The sequence below is a fragment of the Crotalus tigris genome, unplaced genomic scaffold, assembly GCF_016545835.1.
Source record: "Crotalus tigris isolate CLP2741 ecotype Arizona unplaced genomic scaffold, ASM1654583v1 scf7180000017548.2638350, whole genome shotgun sequence".
NCBI lineage: Eukaryota > Metazoa > Chordata > Lepidosauria > Squamata > Viperidae > Crotalus > Crotalus tigris.
The window spans coordinates 902,274-921,272 of NW_024096466.1; the positions used below are offsets into that span (position 1 = coordinate 902,274).

At 38.8% G+C, this 18,999-nt stretch overlaps 1 protein-coding gene across 1 annotated transcript in view; it reads right to left on the reverse strand.

Annotated features, from left to right (window-relative positions):
* The window catches only part of MTHFD1 (methylenetetrahydrofolate dehydrogenase, cyclohydrolase and formyltetrahydrofolate synthetase 1), a 58,025-nt gene extending 47,604 nt beyond the window's left edge, over positions 1-10,421 (reverse strand). The window contains exons 1-2 of the mRNA XM_039336997.1: positions 10,187-10,421; positions 163-247 (exon numbers count right to left, since the gene is read on the reverse strand). Of these exons, the coding sequence (XP_039192931.1) occupies positions 163-247; positions 10,187-10,227 (126 nt within the window). The 5' untranslated portion in view covers positions 10,228-10,421. The remainder of the gene's footprint in view (positions 1-162; positions 248-10,186) is intronic.
* Between the last annotated feature and the right edge of the window lie 8,578 nt (positions 10,422-18,999).

The following is an 18,999-nucleotide window of genomic DNA, read 5'->3' on the forward strand; positions in this document are numbered from 1 at the left end:
TATATACATATATATAGATAGATAGATAGATAGATAGATAGAGAGAGAGAGAGAGAGAGAGAGAGAGAGAGAGAGAGAGAGAGAGAGACCTTAGAGAGAGACCTGAGAGAGAGAGAGAGAGAGAGAGAGAGAGAGAGAGAGAGAGAAAGAGAGAGACCTTACCTGCAGAATAGCAAGGCCCGGCCTGAAACCAGGAACTTTTGCTTTCATTTCTGTAACTTGGTTTTTCAGTCGCTCCCTTACTTGGCTAGAAAGAAGAGATGGGAACGAGAAAGCAAACATTAGATTAAAAAATTGGAAGTGGGATCTAATTCCAAAGACAAGCTTTAAATTTGCACCATTTAGTTTCCCCATTTTTAGTTCCCAGTTCCACAAATATAAGACTGTGCTGTTGACCAGAATGAAGAAAGGGGAAGAAATGCATCAACTGCCCAAGTAAAGATGATTGAACAACTTTCATTTCTTTGCTCATAAAATGTCACGAAGTGTCACTCATCAATGGAGCAAGCAGGGCTTTTTTTTCTCATAGAACGCCCAGAACGGAGTTCTGGCACCTTTTTTGGATGGAACCTTGTAGGGTAGGCAAGGCGGGTTGTATGATGTATGTGAGCTCCAGCACTTTTTTTTTTAATAGAAAAAAAGTACTGGGTACAAGTCAACAGTGCAATTGTGAAGGGATGCAGTTGCCTAAAATGAGGTGAAGTCTAACAAGGAACAATGATTAAAAGCAGTTTTAAAAACTGATGTGTTTACTGGCCAGCTGACATATTTATCAGTAAAAGAGAATATTTGTGGCTCAGGGTTGAAATGAGGGGTCCTATTTTAGGATTCATTACCTAAAATAGGTAACACCATCAGTGCTAATAAAGAGTGGGGTTTGTAAGTAGTTAACTATGCAAAAGAGACAGTTAAGCCAAAAGGGGAACAAAAAGACCTCCTCACCAGCAATCAGCACCCAGATGGCCATAGATTAACTCCAAGATTAACAATACTCCAGTCAAGGAACTGTCAAACAGCCCAAACAAAGAACTTCTAAGACCACCCCCACCAACACTGACAGGGCCACTACTAGAATATAAACTGAGGGCAAAACCCACTCCTTACTACACTGATGACCTTGCCTAGCTTGGATAATGAAACATCTGCAAGAAAACAACCAAGATCAGAGAGCACCAAGGACCCCTCGGGAACAATATATGACCTGGATCTGAGACGGTTTGAAAAGAAACATCAACAAAATGTTACTATTGCTATTTATTATTTACAATATATGTTTGCTGATTTTGCAAAGTTACATAATATCCTATGAGGTAGGTCACAGACCCAAAGGAGTTTTAACAGTAACTGGGATTTGAGTCTATGTCTTACAGGCCTGGTTTCAAACTCCAGTCATCAATATTTTTCTTGTACAAAATATTACGCAACAGTATTTCTTATGTTTAATAATTAGGTGGAAAATATTTAGTTTAGAGCAGGGGTGACAATTGATTTGTCCAAGGAGGCACATGAGAAACTGGGATTGTGGAGGGCCAAACCAACTGGCTGAACTTAATTCTGCTCAATACTAATTTTATTGCTTTATAAAAAGTAGTAAATTATATGGTTTTGATTAACTGCTACTGGTAAGAATACATATTATGTCTTATTTACATTTGATTTCTAATTTCTAATTGCCCTCCCACATGCTGGACAGGGATAGACAAAGGGCTGGATGTGGCCCAGGGACTGTAAAATGCTCAGATCTGGTTTAGAGAAAAGTCAAATTGGAGAAGAAAATGAAACTGACAAACCAATTGCTACTGTATATCATTTACTACCATATACTCTCCTCTAATAAAATTAACAATCATCACCTCTCAGTGCCATCTGGTGAACCCAGAGTGCAACTGCAAGTAACATTTTTTCTTAACGTTGTTTGAAAGACCAGTAGAACTTAATAATTATCTGTTACAGATGTTGCATTAAGCCAGGTTTTGCTTAATCATTATTTATTCTTGAGCTAGAATTGACTGATTTTATTTGTGATGCAAAATCATAAACCATGTTTTGTAAAAAACAAAGGGCTGTAACATATCTTATAATATCACCCCCACACACACATCCCCTCCAATTTGAAGTAATGCAACACATGAAGCCAGTTACTATTTGATTAAATAGTTGTCAAGATTTCAGAAGGCAACTTTCTATGCACCATAAAATGTTACTAAGGGGGATTGGAGAAAGAGGTTTTAAATATTTGATGCTGCTTATGCAGGGCCTGTGTCAGATTTTATATAGGTACAAAAATAAATCAATTCCGCATTCATAAAACTGCATCCTGAATCCAAAAGTTTCAGAGACTTGAAACAATGAAGGAAGCGGCTTAATTGCAGACACAAAAGAAGAACCGTATTTACAAAGATCTGCCTGCTCTAGCACACAAATATTCAGTCCAATATGCATGCTAGCTTGGGCTTGAACCCCTAATATTTTTCCTGTCATCTTTTGGAGTCAATGGACTTTTGGCCATTCTTTTCTGAGCTTTGAGAGTGAGCAGCAGTTCAGAACGTACACAGTAGATCTCCTTGATCTACTGATCTTTCCACATGATATTCCTTTAGTGATTTTTTTTTTCAAAATTAAGTTTACCTAATTTTCTCCCCTGGTAGGACTTGATTTCTACCTATCTTTGTCTTAATTTTTTTTCGAGATTGGCATTTGAAATAATGCCAGTCATTCTTCTAATCTCCCATAATGCCTATAATGATGCTGTGGCATTTTCTCTTGCTTTTCACTAATGAAACTACAGATTAAGTCACAGGGTAAAAAAATACATAAGTAAAATAAACTGGGAACAGAGGTCAGAGAGGAAAAAAGCCATATCAACAAACAAAGGGGGTGATTTGGGGTGAACCAAAATCCACGATCTCCATAAATTTTTCCTAATGTTACAAATACTTGTTTTTCACAGTAACATTTGAGATAGCCCTGTAAGACGTTAACATCTCTGTTAGCTTTAATTTCACAATATTTAGTTTATTGATTATGTGTCATCAAACCAGTTTCGACTCTTGCTGATCAAACAGATTTAGTAATTTCCACTGGATAAAAGAGCTGAGTGGTATGGACATCTCTCCTATCAGTTAATATTTCACCAAATCCCACTCCGTGAATTCCATGACATCCACTTCAGCTTGTTGAGAGTTAATTTCCAGCTATTTCTAACACAGGTAGTCCTCGACTTACAACAGTTCATTTAATGATTGTTCAAAGTTACAACGATACTGAAAAAAGTGACTTATGACCATTTTTCATACTTATGACCACTCCTGGATCCCCATAATCATGTGATCAAAATTTGGATGCTTGGCAACTGGTTTATATATATGACAGTTGCAGCATCCTGGGATCATGTGATCACTTTTTGTGACCTTCTGACAAGCAAAGTCAATGGGGAAGCCAGATTCTCTTAATTTAACAACTGCAGTGAGTCACTTAACAGCTGTGTCAAGAAAGATTATAAAGAGGGGCAAAACTCACTTAACAAATGTCTTGCTTAGCAAGAGAAATTTTGAGCTCCCTCGTGGTCATAAATTGAGGACTACCTGTACTGCAGATCATAAAATATTTTTTGTCATCCAATTTTTTTTTCATATGTACTAAGTAGCAAAATTTCTATTGCTGCATTCTGCTTAATAAATGTAAAGTGATTTAAAAATGCAGTCCTAAACTGGGTATAAAAAGGTCTGATGAAATTAATTTGCAAATCAAGCAAATCAATTTAGCACCTGTAATTTATGTTCCCAAATGAACAGAAAGGGATATGAGATGTTTGCCACAGAATTCCTGTAAATGGCAAGTAAAATAACTGTTTTGTTATTTAAATATGTAGATTTTAGTTTAAGAAACTCAGATTCACAATGAAATAAATGTAGTTAAAGCCATTTTGCCCAATGGGTTTATTACATCTTAAACTCCTAATTTAAATAATTTAATTATTACACTGCAATTAGTCTTTTCATCTTACAAGGATGTTACAGAATTCACACATCAGTGTGACAACGACAGGATTCACACATCACAGTAAGCCACAATAGATTAGTTTATTTTCAGTTTAGCAAATTGCTTAGAAACCCAGCCAATATGATTAATGATAGGAACCCCAAACTTTCTGACCGCTGGACACTTTTAGAATTTTGATCCTCTTCCAAATAATTGCTGAGGATCTTGTAGGTACAAAAAATGGCTTTCCTGAGGCATCTAAGAAGTTAAAAGTGATAAATCATCACAATGTTAGGGGCCATACTCTCCAGATCCCCCTCCTGATTCTGGTTACTTTTGTCTGTTTCCTGGGCAGATAGGCTCCCATCCAAACTAAGCAATGCTTACAGCTACTTATCATTTTCATGTCCCAAAAAACCTATGGTGCCTGTAAGAGTTCTTGAAAATGGAGGTTGGCTGGCACTAATAATACCAGATTTGCTTCTTAATGTAAAAAAGAAAAAGAAAATCTAACTGGGATCAGGAACCTGGTGGGGACTGGGTTTAGCTTACTATACTGTCTTGCAATCTGTCTACTACTACTATTGCCCTGCTTGATTGCAATCTTCAACTGGACAAAATGGTGTATCATTGGGCAACAATTTTTGAATTAACATACCTCAAATGGGGTAACTTACAGAAATGTGTCCCAAATTTGGGACCCACAGCAAATTTGGGGCTGCTTCAAGTGTTGCTACATTGCTGCAATCACATGTTTGTAATTTCCAGAGCTTTCTGACAGCTTCCTACAGTCAACATCACTGGAAAGCTGGCAGGAAGTCAGAAGTCTTCCCACTCTCACTGCTTTTTGCCCACCCGTGGTCATTCTGTTTCTCTATTTAGGTAAGGTAAAATCTCGCAAACAAAGACCCAACAATCATTGGATTGTCTAGTTTTCTATAATAAAGAACAACTTAGATACATTTTTATGTTAAAATATGCAGGAATGCAGCCAAATGTGGCTTATTCAAAAACCAATGGCTAAACAAAACATGATTTAGCACAATCTGAGATTTAAGACAATGCTGCTTGTAGATTGCCCAATGAGTTCTAGGGCTGAGAAAGGATTTGCTCTCCACTCATCCCAAGACCCAAGAACCACTATTCCACAATAGCTTTTGTTTTTTTCCAATATGGGCCATGTTAAATGTTTGCAACAGCTTTCAATTCCAAAGGTCATTAAGAGAAGAGATTCATGTAGCTGCTTCATGTGCCAATTCAGCTTGAAAGAAAAATTCCACACAATGTGTAAGAACAGAAACTTTTCCTTAAAACTTCACAGATAGCCTAGTCATACATAAGGGCTGTTTAATCAGTTCCACATGAGCCTTATGAGTTCTAAACTCGTGGTATCCTCCTCTAAAAAGCTTGGGAAGGAGAGATATATCTAGATCCCTCCTTTCATGAAATCTGTCTGAAACAATCTAACACAGTAACTTCTCCAATTCTGTTGTTCTTCAGACACCCCCTTGGGGCTTAAAAGAAGGAGAATATTTATCTCTGTTCCCCCACTTCCTTTTTTAGGTTCAACTCCCAAATCAATGCAATTTGGAAGCTTTAAAAAAAGCTACTAAACTGTAGCCTGGCATCATGGACAGTTCAGAAAAGTTTGTCATAATAAAACAGCTTCTCTGTGGGGTGCAACCAGCCATTTCTTGCAACAGACTAAATACAGCTGCATGTCTTCACTTTATCAATGATTTACTGCTCTTCTTCTTCTTCCCCACAGTAGGAATGGGCCACATACAGTCTCCAGAAATACTGAATGTACTTTCATAAACTTCAGGCAACAGTACCAGTGAGATAGGATGAAGAAGCTGTAGTCAAACAGAGGACCAAATGTGATGTTTTCACCCTATAATTCCCATGGCAAAAAGAACTGGATTTGATGCAGCATCGGACAATATAAAAGTTCTATTGAGTACGTTTGATCTATAAAAGCCCAGTCAAACAAGTAAGGCAACAAACTGTTGGTGTCATATTATTCAGCTGATTATGGACTGATCTGGCCTAATTGAAATATTGCAAAGAATAATTTAAGGCTTGGTGGGATGTGTGACTTTAGCCCAATATATTATTTAATAAATCACAAACAAATTATGGTTTAGCACAATAGGTGGACTCAGTCTTATTTTGCCAGTAATTTATTACTGGGAAACAATAGGAGTTTCCTATAGTTGATTCCTAACCAAGCAAATGTGGGAAAACTAGCATCAAAATCCCAATTTATAGGATTGTGAGCATATCTGGAATGCTGAGAGTATGTTATTGACAACCTGACTGGAGTCACCCACTTTACCAGAAGGCATAATGCATATTTTTTTCTGGTCTTTGAGAATGTTCTTTATTAGCTTAATTTACCTTTGTTTTTTCAGTGAAAAGGCAAGGGCACTTCTAAACAAAGTACTGAACTTCCCTCAACCCATCTTTTGTTTTCTAAAAAAAATCTTTGACAGTATAGTATGCATGAGGCTGCTTGTCTGTGGCATGTTACTTTCCAGTTTTGAATGAATAAATGAATCTACAAAGGAGCCAAGTGAGAAAAAGGAAAGATCATTGAGCATGAATTATTTGTAAAAAATAATAAAGATGGAAAACAAACAAACAAACAAACGCACTGAAGAGCATCACATTGGAACCTGGATCTTACATTATAAAGATGATTCCATTTTAGATTATACTGAAATAACTTTATAGATCTTTCCCACTTGTGGAAAATTGTAGACTTTATCCTTCTTCTGTAAGGTAAGAACCCCCCCCCCCCAAAAAAAAACTCGGTAATCCTGATCAAAATCAAAAGAAACCCCAAAGTAGCAGAATCAGTTTTACTTAACATTATTTCTGTTTGTGTGCAGAAAATGTGCTGCCTGGAGTGATAAAGAATCTTCCCTTGATATGTTTCTTAGTGTGATTTATTCAAAACAAAACTGGAACCTTTGCCAACCTGACATCTATACAGATGATTTTAAAAGCAGAGATCTGAAATTTGTAGCTTTCCTGATGCTGCTGATCCGAATTCTCTTGGCCCAAGCCAACACAGACAATAAACTTGGAGTTCAACACCACATAAAGAACTAAAGATTCCCTACCTCTGCATTAAAACAATGAATGGATTTCAAAAGACAGCGAACATTTTGTGTCAGATGTATAATTTCAGGATCAAGATATAAAATGTTAATCAATCATAGAACTCTGAGTTAATAAGCAATAAAGAAAGATAGCAAATCAAAGATATGCTTCAGAAAAAAAAACTCAATAGGTCCCTCCTTGCCACAGTTTTAAAACTTAGTCCAAAGTTGGTGGGTGTATCCTCAAAAAGGCACCCATAAATATGATAGCACATGTCGAGGCCTATCTTAATGATCATGATTAGATGACATTTATCTAGAAGTTAAGCACCATCTTTATGGGAATTGATCTGGGCTGGAAAGGCCTCCATTTGCTTTTTGAAAAAAATAAAAAATGTTACACTTACAATCCATAGCTTTATTTAGAAATGTGGTATTGAGACATTTTGACAAGGTACAGAAAACATACTGTTAAAAATCCAGTTTATTTATATACATATCTGAGAGCCAGTCTCTGTAGTGAACCTGAACGAACTAGTCCTGCCTTAGTCATGAGGTCAGCTGGATGACCTTGAGCCAGTCCCCTCTCTCAGCCCTAGGAAGGAGGCAATGGCAAACTATTTCTGAAAAATCTTGCCAGGAACACTGCATGGACTTGTTCAGGCAGTCATACAGGAATCAATACTGACTTGAAGGCACAAAAACAAAACAACCTGCATGGATATTGCATATACTCTACCCTGATTTTCATCATATGCCCATTTGTTTCCTGGCAAGAAAGCAGGTTGCCACTACCTTCTTCCAGATGATTTTCCAACTTCCAGTCCAGCCCATAGTCCTGGGATTTGCTGGCGCTCTCCCACCTAAATACTAACTTGTTTAGTTTAGCTTTTTTGAGATCAACTAAGAATTGCCATCTACAATGTGACATCTACTCCCAAGTATATTCATTTTGTTATTTAAAGGTCAAGTGTAGCACCCAGATGAAATAAGCTGTATATCCCTGACATTCAACTTGGACAGCTGCAGTCTTCTTTTTAAAAACTGGGTCTTGTTCTGCAAGCAAAAAAAATTTTTTTTCTGGCAATTATGCTATAACATGATAGGAAAGCATCAAAATTCTGTGAACCTGGCAGTTTAACACCATAGCAAAATCTATATAGATTAACTGCCAGAAGCTGCTTATGCAAGCAGCCTCCCAACCTATGCAGTGTAATAGAACAAACTTGCACAATAATTAGAAGTTCTGTTCCAAGAAACAGAGGAGGGGCAGAATCACAATTTGGAGTCAGAGAGTAGGCAATGGCTAACTGCCCAACCATTAAAGGTACAGGATTGGTGAGAGAGAAAAAAAACAACAGGCCTGTTTCCACTACTTGTCAGGTCATCTGTCAATTTATATCTTCTGTGCAAATCTTTCTGGTTTTAGGGATAATTTAATACTAAAATACTGTGCTGTAATTTTCTATGAAGCCCTTTTGCACAACCAATCACTGCCCATGACAGGTCCTACCTCCCTGGAAGAAATCAGCTCAGCTCCCAAACAGGAGGAAACAACTCTTCCAAGATGGCACCCACCACAATGCACATGCACACACAAATAAAAAACATGCTTTCTTATTAGAACTCTAATAAATTATATGCAAATCTATGCATGATTTATTACCAGTTTTTCCTTTAATTCCAATGACACTTTCACCCCACCCCTTTTTATTAGAGATGGTGTGCCTTTTATACAAACTGGATGCAGTTGTCCCAAATACCAAGATTCAAGCGCCTGTTGAAATCCTGTCTCCTTTGCTGTGGTTAGGAGGTATAGTTCTACCCTCAGGGGAGAAAGGAGTAGCAAATCACCTTGTGATTTCAATACTGCTTCAGGTTTGCTTCTTTCTAGGGCATTTTTATAGAAGGAAAAAAAGGAGGAATCCTTAAAGAAGTCACTTGTATAATCAAAGCTACATATTGTGATTTTGACAGCCCATGTTCTAGTGTAATGCATGACACCCCCTCACCCCCACATAGTTTTATAAAATGACAATCATTAACTCCAAACACACATCACTTAAATGTGGTTGCTTAGTTTATGGGTCAGTGTTCGGTGAGAACATAGCCAACTATGTGAGACAATTACATCCTCTAACAAACTTCATAGATAAGTGGGCATGTGTATCTGCTCTAATACTCAGCCTTCTCAAATTTTGTACATAAAAGATCCAGCATGATTCTGTTTCCAAAGAGCAGGCGAGAAAAAAGAGCCCTCTAAGGCATTCTAGAGTCCGAGAGTGAACAAATCAAATTTACTAAGGTGGAGAAGGTAATACTAGGCTAGAAATGATTAAAGTGGGAAAAACAACTTTTCATGTTCCTGTGCCATATGTGTATGCCTCAGTAGGAAGAGAAGCCAATCCGGATCCACATTTTCTCAGAGGTGATGTTGGTTGGGTTCACTCATTATTGTAAGCCATAATGTGGTTTGTTTCTGGTGTAGAGCACTGTGACAACTCTAAGAGTTATTCAGCAGGCCATAATTAAGCAAACAGTGGCATGATATGCACAAAAAGTCAATGTGACTAGTTGAATTTCCTCCCAACTAACTATTCTTCCCAACTAACTTCAACTGTTCAAATGATTGCCTTTGAGACAATCATCCACAAAATAAAATTGTGAACAGGTCAGCTGTTGGATGAGCAAAACACAACCCAACTTGTGTCTGATAAAGTGGAGTTAATGCAGGGACTCCAAGCTAGTGCTGATCCCCACATCCTTTTTTTTTTTTGAAAAACATCTACAGAGAAGCTCATTCAATTCAATGGAGTTTACCCCTAAGTAGAGATTAATAAGATCACACTGCGTTAGACTGGACTGTAACTTTAGGATTCTTAGATTTCATTGTTCTGATAAGCACATTCTTCTCCATCATACTTATATACCGGTACTAGATAACAGCCCAGTTATAGCATATGACATGCCTACGGTGTTGCCGTCCTGCCGAATCAGGAAAGTCCCCCGCTGCCCCTTTGTTTGCAGAAAAAAAGTACAAATATCAGCGTGAATCTCCAACCCCAAATCTGTGCACCGAGAGGATGGAAGGGACTTACGCTGAAACGGTTTTCCCACTGATGATCTCCGCGGAAGGCATGGCGATTCGCCTGACAACTGCAGTCCTTGCGCTAAAAGAGGCTCCGATGGTGTCAGGAAGGAGTTCAAAAACCCCCGGGACCCTCCTCCTTCCGCGCGCTACCCACGTGGCTGCAAACTTTGCACTCACTCCCGGGGCGCGAGTTCCCTCGGACAGCCAACCCGGGACGCCCTCCGCGCCCCCCCCTTCCGCCGGGGGAGGGGAAAGAGGAGGAGATGGACCCAGCCTAGCAGGAACTAACTTCTTCGGCGCGCGCGCATGAAGGTCCCGGACCACTCCTTTGCTGTGAGCCAGCCAGGAGGGGCGTCGTCTTCCCCAGACGGTTCGCGTCGTCTCCTGCTCCTCCTGAGTAGGTGGGGCGATCGTTCCCCTTGTGTAAAAGCGGATTGAGAAAAGCAAAGCTTAGTGAGGAAAGCTGGTTCTTCTTAGAGGGTTTGTTTGTCTCTGTCTCTTGGTACCTTTTACCTAGAAGTAAACAGGCTATTTACAGATGCTTTTGGGGCATCATTTGAAAGCTGACAGGCTTCAATTTTTCGGGAGCAGATTGCGTAAAATTCCCCACTTGGGAATTGCACAATTTGTTTTGCAGATACATCAGGAAATGGAATCTCTCTCTCTCTCTCTCTCTCTCTCATACACACACACACACACACACACACACACACACACACACACACACACACATCTGAAAACACTAGGGTAAAGTTACTTTCACTTAAAAATAAAATCCCCTTTATTTGTTTAATTGTTGGAGATTTGTGTGGATTCCTGTATATAATTTTGTTTGGCAATATCCCGGAAGAAAGTACTGTAATGGCAAACATAGGTTTTGGTATTATAGTACCTTTTGCTATTACAGCACCACAGTACCTTTTTTAATATTACCTATTCTAGTGATTTCTTAGTGACCTCCCATTTTAAACAGTAAGGAAAGCCAGTACTTTATGCTCTGAGTCTAAGTTGTTGCACCAGGACAGGGAATGACCAGATATGAGTGCACTTAACTAAGGAATTTCACTGGCTGACTTTGAGCAGACACAGTCTCAGCGTAACCTGTACCAGGACAACAGTATCAGTGGGCGTAAAATGAGCAAGGTGGAAGCCCCATTCCTTTCTACAGATGTGCAACAGCACAAGTACAAAAGGAACAAGCTTCCTTCATGATCATTGTCATTTTGTCTGTCAGACACACCCATCCCATCCTGCTGCTGACCACCAGTCTATTATGGGGATAAATGAAGACAGAATAGATTTCTGTGTAAATCAATTTCAGTTTCGGAGAATAAGGATATTAATTAAGCAGGTGGAAGCCTACTCAGATTTTTATGATCAGTCAGGGTCACTTAGACCAGGGGTCCCCAACCCCTGGTCCATGGACCGGTACTGGGCTGTGGCATGCCAGCAACCAGACCACACAAACAAACAAAGCCCCATCTGTGGGATGCAGGCAGCACACAAAACCACACTCTCTCTGGTCCATGGAAAAACTTTCTCCACGGAACCGGTTCCTGGTGCCCAAAAGGTTGGGGACCTCTGACTTAGACAGGCTTCTTTAAACATTTACTTAGCATTTTCTTTGCTTCATAATACAAACAAGAGAAAAGTGCTGGGCATGAACCTGATTTGATAATGGCGCTCATGGCAGGTGTGAGTCTATCTGCATTTTAGGAAAAAAACCGCTCACAGCCGTACAATTCGATGTGGCCATTATGTTTCTTCCTAAAAGCAATCGGTTTGCAGTGGATCTGGACACATACAGATAGTCTTCAACTTATGACCACAACTGAGCCCAAATTGAGCTAAGCAAGACAGTTGTTAAGTGGGTTTTGTCCCATGCTGGCTCAGGAATTCTGGGAGTTGAAGTCCATGAGTCATAAAAGAGCCAAGGTTGCCTACCCCTGTCCTAGGACACTGTAACCATCATAATATATGCCAGTTGCCAAGTGTCCAAATTTTGATTATGTGATCATGGGAATGCTGCAACAAGTGTGAAAAAGGGTCATGAGTCACTTTTTTCAGTGCAGTTGTAACTTCAAATGGTCACTAAACAAATGTTTGTAAGTTGAGGACGACCTCTAAATCAGGGGTCCTCAACCTTGGCCATTTTAAGATTTGTGGACTTCAACTCCCAGAATTCTGGGAATTGAAGTCCACAAGGCTTAAAGTGGCCAAGGTTGAGGACCCCTGCTCTACATGTACTCCTGGCCATTCAATGGTTCCTACTGTCAATCCCTGGTTGGGCTCATTGCTGTAACTGTTGCTGAAAGAAGCATTACGCTGGTTCTGCTTGTTTTACGATCTTCTATAAGCCCTCAGTGTCTTGCATCCATTTCTATGTCCTTGTTTTCCTTGGTTGGGACTTATCAGTGAGTCTGTGAGCAAGAAGCCTCTGCTTTAAGGAGCTCACAAATAGAAATGTAACAACTAAATCTTTTGTCGTGACAAAACACAAGATGGGGAAGGCGCCATCTTCATTTACTTTGATGCTGAACAACCTGAGTTGAATCTAATAAGGCAGGGTTTGTAAAATGTTCCCTCTGCTGCAAACAAGTACAGGTAGTCCTCGACGTACAACAGTTCATTTAGTGACTGAAGTTACAACAGTATTGAATAAAGTGACTTGCGACCGTTTTTCACACTTACGACAGTTGCAGCATGCCCCGTGGTTATGTGATCTAAATTCAGGTGCTTGGCAACTGACTCGTATTTATGACAGTTGCAATGTCCCAGGGATCACCTTTTGGGACCTTCTGATAAGCAAAGTCAATGGGGAAGCCAGGTTCACTTATTAACTTAACAACTGCATTGATTCACTTAACAATTAATTGTGAACAAGAAATGTCATAAAACAAGGCAACGTTCACTTAACAACTGTCTTACAGCAATAGAAATTTTGGGCTCCATTGTGGTCATAAGTTGAGGACTGCCTGTATTTTGAGAATTCTAATATTGAAAGTTAAAATCTTTCTGGACCTTCCACAACACCAATGTGACTCCACAGGAAGGTCTTCAAACAGGTTTTAACCAGATGTAAACATAAGTGGGGTTATTCTACCAAATGAGAATGATCCATTCTGAGGATGGCAGACTTGTATCTCCAGAGGTTCTTTGATCTGCAATTTGTTATTCAGCTTGTGAGCTTTCTCCTTAGAAACACATTTTGGACATAGTATTTGAGGGGGGAAATAATGAGACAAAATTTACTTGACTGATATTTGTACAGATATGTCCTTTGCCTGTTTTTCTTTTTTTGCACTCTGATACATTGTTTTTGATTCTGCCAAATGACTGGAAGATTGTATCCTGTCTCTGAATAAAGAAATAGGCCTAGCCCATAAATATGGAAAGCCATTGGTTTAACCAGGTTTATTAAATAAATCCCAGTGTATCCATACAAATGTTAATAAAACTTTGCCACTGTGGCTCATATGATGCTACACATTAAAAACCCACAAGCTACCTAGTGGTTAACATAATGTGTAAACCCTGACATTAATAACTGATCTATATGGGAGGGAAAGACCATTTTCCTAAAGCTGTTACCTTATAACTCCTGTCCACCCCAAGCAGAATGGGCATTGACCATGCGATTGATGAAGATAGCACTTGTAGACCAGTAATCTGGGGAAAGATCCTAGCCTAGACAACAATGATTACTGCAGAATTACACATAAAACTTGTATTTTGCATATTTAAGTTAAGAATTCTGCTTTATTAAACTGGGATAAGGAAGAATTTGTTTTATTTGTTTCTGCTCATTCAGATCAGTTAAAAAAAATCAGGTTGGGTAGCCTGCATCAGAATACACTTAGAATCTTGTCTATGGAGATTCTCAGTCAACCCAAGTCATAGTTGTTCCAAAGATGCTTTTTCAGGAGGAAATTGGTCTTTCAGTTCTGAACTGAAGAAGCTTCTTGAATGAGAAGCAAAACATCTTCAAGGAAAAACAAAGTAAGTCCAGTTGAGTCTTGAAAAAGCACCTTTGGGACTTAGAATCTTGGTTTTCATATGCCTAAAAAGGTCTAAATGAGTAACTCATTCGAGTATTGATTTAAAGTTTGATTGTAACACCGGACTTCTTTGGGAAGTGGTCATAAGTCCCATATGAATATAATATATTCATTGTGTTATGAACAATGGATACAAATGCCATTCTTTGTCAAAAATCCATATCTGCCTCTCCCAGTTTGCACCCTCAGATGAACTTTACAATGACTAGGCATGCAATAAAAGTATAATTATTTTACCTAAGAGCATCTGAGGATAGCTGAATGAACAAAGATATCTATTAATATCAAATGCATTTTAACAATTCAGGAGCCAGTCTCAGAAGAGACTAAGTTTGAGGTCATCTTGACTCTTTTAAAGGCCGGAAATGATTCAAAAAGAGCAGGTAGATTTACAGATTGACATTTCAACACAGAAGGAATATCAATAGTTGAGTACTAGAATGGCTAGTTACTTATATCTGCAATACAGTATTTACAAGTTGATTTCTCAGAATGATGATTGGATACATGAGGCACATTTAGACCAACCTTATCCATCTAAATGATGAAAAGGCAGCTCTAAGTGTTTGAACAATTAGAAGTTTTCAGTAGAAATGGAAGTTTGTGTGCAATCTAGTTCTCAATGAAGCATTAGGTAATTTCAGTGTAATCTAAATTAGTTGGCTGAAAAGTGCGGGAATGTGGAAAGACAGTGATTATCTGTCACTGGATGGATATAGGTAAATATTCACCAAATCAATTATTGCGATGGACTATTTCAGGAGGAATGTTAAATCATAATTTATATTACAGTTATGAGCTCAGGCAAAATTCTTCCTCCTTCACTGCAGACTCAATGATGTTTACTTCAAAAGTTGTTTTTCCAATTCAGATTAACCATAGCAGGTTATATTTTCCAAAGACCCCAATTTCAGAAAAGATGTTGACTTGTTACCCATCATTAGATAGTACCACCTTCAAGGTCTGTATGGCCTTGATCCTCCTGGCCTTCAGGAAGGAACTTAAGACCTGACATGCAATAAGCTTTCCTACTTCTTCTGTACTCATGCAAAGAAAGTAGTGTGCTTGGTCAAAATTTCAGCCTGATTAGAGGGTGCTGATTGTCTGACTGCCCTAAATTCCTCAGCTATAAGTTATGTTCTATTCATGAAAAAGTCCAAAGTCTACCATGATACTAGAATCTAATATTGTGCCATCAAGTAATGTCCTGATGCAACCGTATTACGTTTTGAATAGTTTCTATCAACGCATATCTTTGGGTCAATAGCCAACATTAACCAGCAGATTGTTGCAATCATTCGATTTAGGGATTCAGTCTCTAAACGTTTGTTTTGCTTTTGCATAACATAAAAAGGGAAGGGGGACACAGCCAAGAAAAACAGAAGCAGAGCTTAATGCCTTTTAAAGCATTGCTCCAATTGTTGGTTAACGTTTAGCTTCTTGCTTTAACATTAGGACTGTGTTTAGCCGATTAATTGTGAAATAAAATTACTTTAATTAGAATTATTTTGATTGTTGCAGAGAATTTTTCAAAATACAAGAATTTATAAAGTTGGGAGGCAGAGAAAGTTCTTGGTCAGATATTCATGTTATCTTCCCATAAAATAGAAATGGGGCTTCTACAGTCACAGAAGAAATAAAAGCCTGTACAAGCAGCACTTGAATTACAACCACAACTGAGCCCAAAATTTCTGATGCTAAGTGAGATATTTGTTACGTAAATTTTGCCCCATTTTACGACCTTTCTTACCATAGTTGTTAAGTGAATCACTGCAGCTGTTTAGTTAGTCACATGGTTGTTAAGTGAATCTGGCCTCCCTATTGATTTTGCTTGTTAGAAAGTCAGAAAAGGGGATCACGTGATTCTAGGACATTGCAGCTGTCATAAATATGAGCCAGTGGCCAAGCCTCTGAAATTTGATCACGTGACCAGGGGGGATGCTGCAATGATTGTAGGTGTGAAAAACGGTCATAAGTCACTTTTTTCAATGCCGTTGTAACTTTGAATGGTCACTAAAAGAAGTCAAGGACTACCTGTAGTGTAAAACAAGGAAAATGTGCTTAGTTCCCCAAGGACTGTTGCTTTTGTTGGTATATTTTTTTTATTTAAAGTCTTATTTTTATAATCAGATAATTACTCTGCTTAAAATGGGATGTGTAAACCTAGCATAAATTTAAAAAAAGAAAAAAAGAGACATTCTTGCTTGCCATTTCACAGTTCCTTTTTCCTTTATATTTATTTAATAAATTAGAAGGATAACCTATGCCTAGACTTTGATCGTGATGGTCATTGTTTAATAAGTAAAAACATACAGTATACATGTACAAAATAATAATAATAATGAAACCCACAGCAGCCAGGAAAAAATAGTAAAAACATCCATTAATACAACTAGGAAACTGACTTAGTCATGAACTCAGGGCCCCAGGCTTGAACACAGAACCAGATTTGATGTCCTTATGGTTGGGGGCCATCTGATATCTGGAGGAATGATGTTCCAGAAAGCTGATGCCATGGCAGAAAAGACTCTCTTCTGGGCCCTGCCAGTTTACACTTCTTAGGTGATGACTCCTTCATTGAGGGATATCAGTGATTCAGCAATGTGACACAGGGATAGAGAGAAGAAGCCCAGAGAATGTCCCTACTCCTGTATCAGGTAAGATGGGAAGAAACCAGGGAGGACAGTCCCATAAGCATCTCAATCCTAAACCATGAAGGTCTTTAAAGGTGACTGCCAGTATCTTGAATTGCACCTAGAAACACTGGTAGCTAATGCAGCCCATACGCATCAAATAACTATCACTTTTTAACTGCCCACACTGCTGCATTCTTCACCAGCTACAGCTTCTGCATGTACTTCAAAGGCAGCCTCATGTACATCACATTGCAGTAGTCCAGTTAGGAGAATTTGTGGGCGTAAGTAACCTTGACCAGGACTGGGCACAACTGGTGCACATCCGAAAGCTGTGCAAAGGCCTTTCTAGCCTTGGCTGCCACCTGCTTTTCAAGCAGAAGCCAAGAGTCCAGGAGGACCCCCTAAATTGTACACTGGTTCTGTCTGAGGCAGTGCCTACCCATTCAGGACCAAAGATGGAAGGTTCCCAGAATCATGAAAATCATTAAACCCACTCAGTCTTGCTTAGGTTGAGTGGTAGCCTTTTGTGTACCATCCAGGCCCCCACAACATCCAGGCACTGAGACAGAGCTTCCATGATTTCACTCAGATGAATAGGACAATGTAAAGCTGCCATGAAAGGTGTATAATGTTTGGAAAGATAGAAGGAAAGAGAAGTGGAAGATACCCAGTACAAGATGGATGGAATTAATTTCAGTAGTGATGGATGCACTCTTGAAAACGTAAAAGGCTACTTTTGGGACAGATGATCATGAAGAACTATCTGTGATTGCTAAGAGAGAAAAAAAAATCAATTGATTAAATCATTTAGAAAAAAGTCAAGAACATTCACTTGTAAAGTTGTCTAACATCAACTCCTAGCACAACAAAGAAATATCTCTAACATCATTGTCATTGTCTACCATCAACTCCCAGCACAAGAAAGAAATATGATTTGATAGCTGTAAGGGAGACTTATGGGATGGCTTCTGCAATTGGAATGTAGCAACTGAAGAATACATTGTATTCAAAAGGAACAGATGCAACAGAAAGGAAATGGTGTTGCACTATAGGCTAATAGTAGCCATCAAATAAGAATATATACAGATTACTGGAGCTATAAAGATGCTCAGTGAAAATGACAGAATGCTAACAGATAATGAAACAGAAAAAAATGGTTGATTTTCAGAATGGTATAGAAAGGCCTTTCCTTGTACGTGGAGGAAAATTGTGCCTCCTTTCTTGTTCCCAGATCTTTTAGGAGTATCTTTGGCCTTTTATAGAGGGGGAAACTTTCATCTTGCCTCTTCAATGGTTCAATAACTGAGAATTGCTCTGGAATGTACTTAATCTTATCTTTTAAAAATATAGAAATCATCTTAGTCTGTCAATGTGGTAACAGTAGAGGGAGCTCATGTAATAAGAAAGACAAGCACCGTCTTCGGATAGGCTGAGCAAAAGAACCCATGGAACAGAAAATCCAGGAACAGCTTGTGAGGCTGAGCTCCTGCCCTTGATCTTTAGAACATAAACTTGGTGATCAATTCAGCAAAAGAAATTGTTTCTTGGGAACAGCCTGTGATAAATCCCCAGCACCTGAAAATAGGTTGAAATACGAACTGACACCTGGCCTTCTGTCTAATAGTGGAAGGGGTGGTGGGGGAAAGGAAATGAAAAAAAAAAAACTTCTTTTAATCCTGAAAATACCTACCTCCATTCATTCAGGAACATTAAACATTGTTGGATTGAAATCCTTGCTTCACTGCACTTTAATACTGGGATGGAAGGAAAGGGGGCTATAAATCCAATTGAATCTCATAATAGAATAACAGAATAAGAGAGTTGGATGGGACCTTGGAGGTCTTGTAGTCCAGCCCCCTGCTCAAGCAGGAGACCCTATACTAGTTCAGACAAATATTTGTCCAATCCCTTTTTAAAATCGCCTTTCATTCAATCCTTGAACATATATTAGTGAACAAGATTTCCACAACTATTAAGCCTCTCCAGATAAGTAGGGAGAACTAAAGGAGAAGGAAGCTACCATGGAACAGTCAGTGAGGACAAAGTAGGCCAGTCAAGAGGGAAAGAAAGGAGGGGAGAGATGGCTTGATTGGAATTCTTAAGGATAAAATGCAAACATGTTCTTT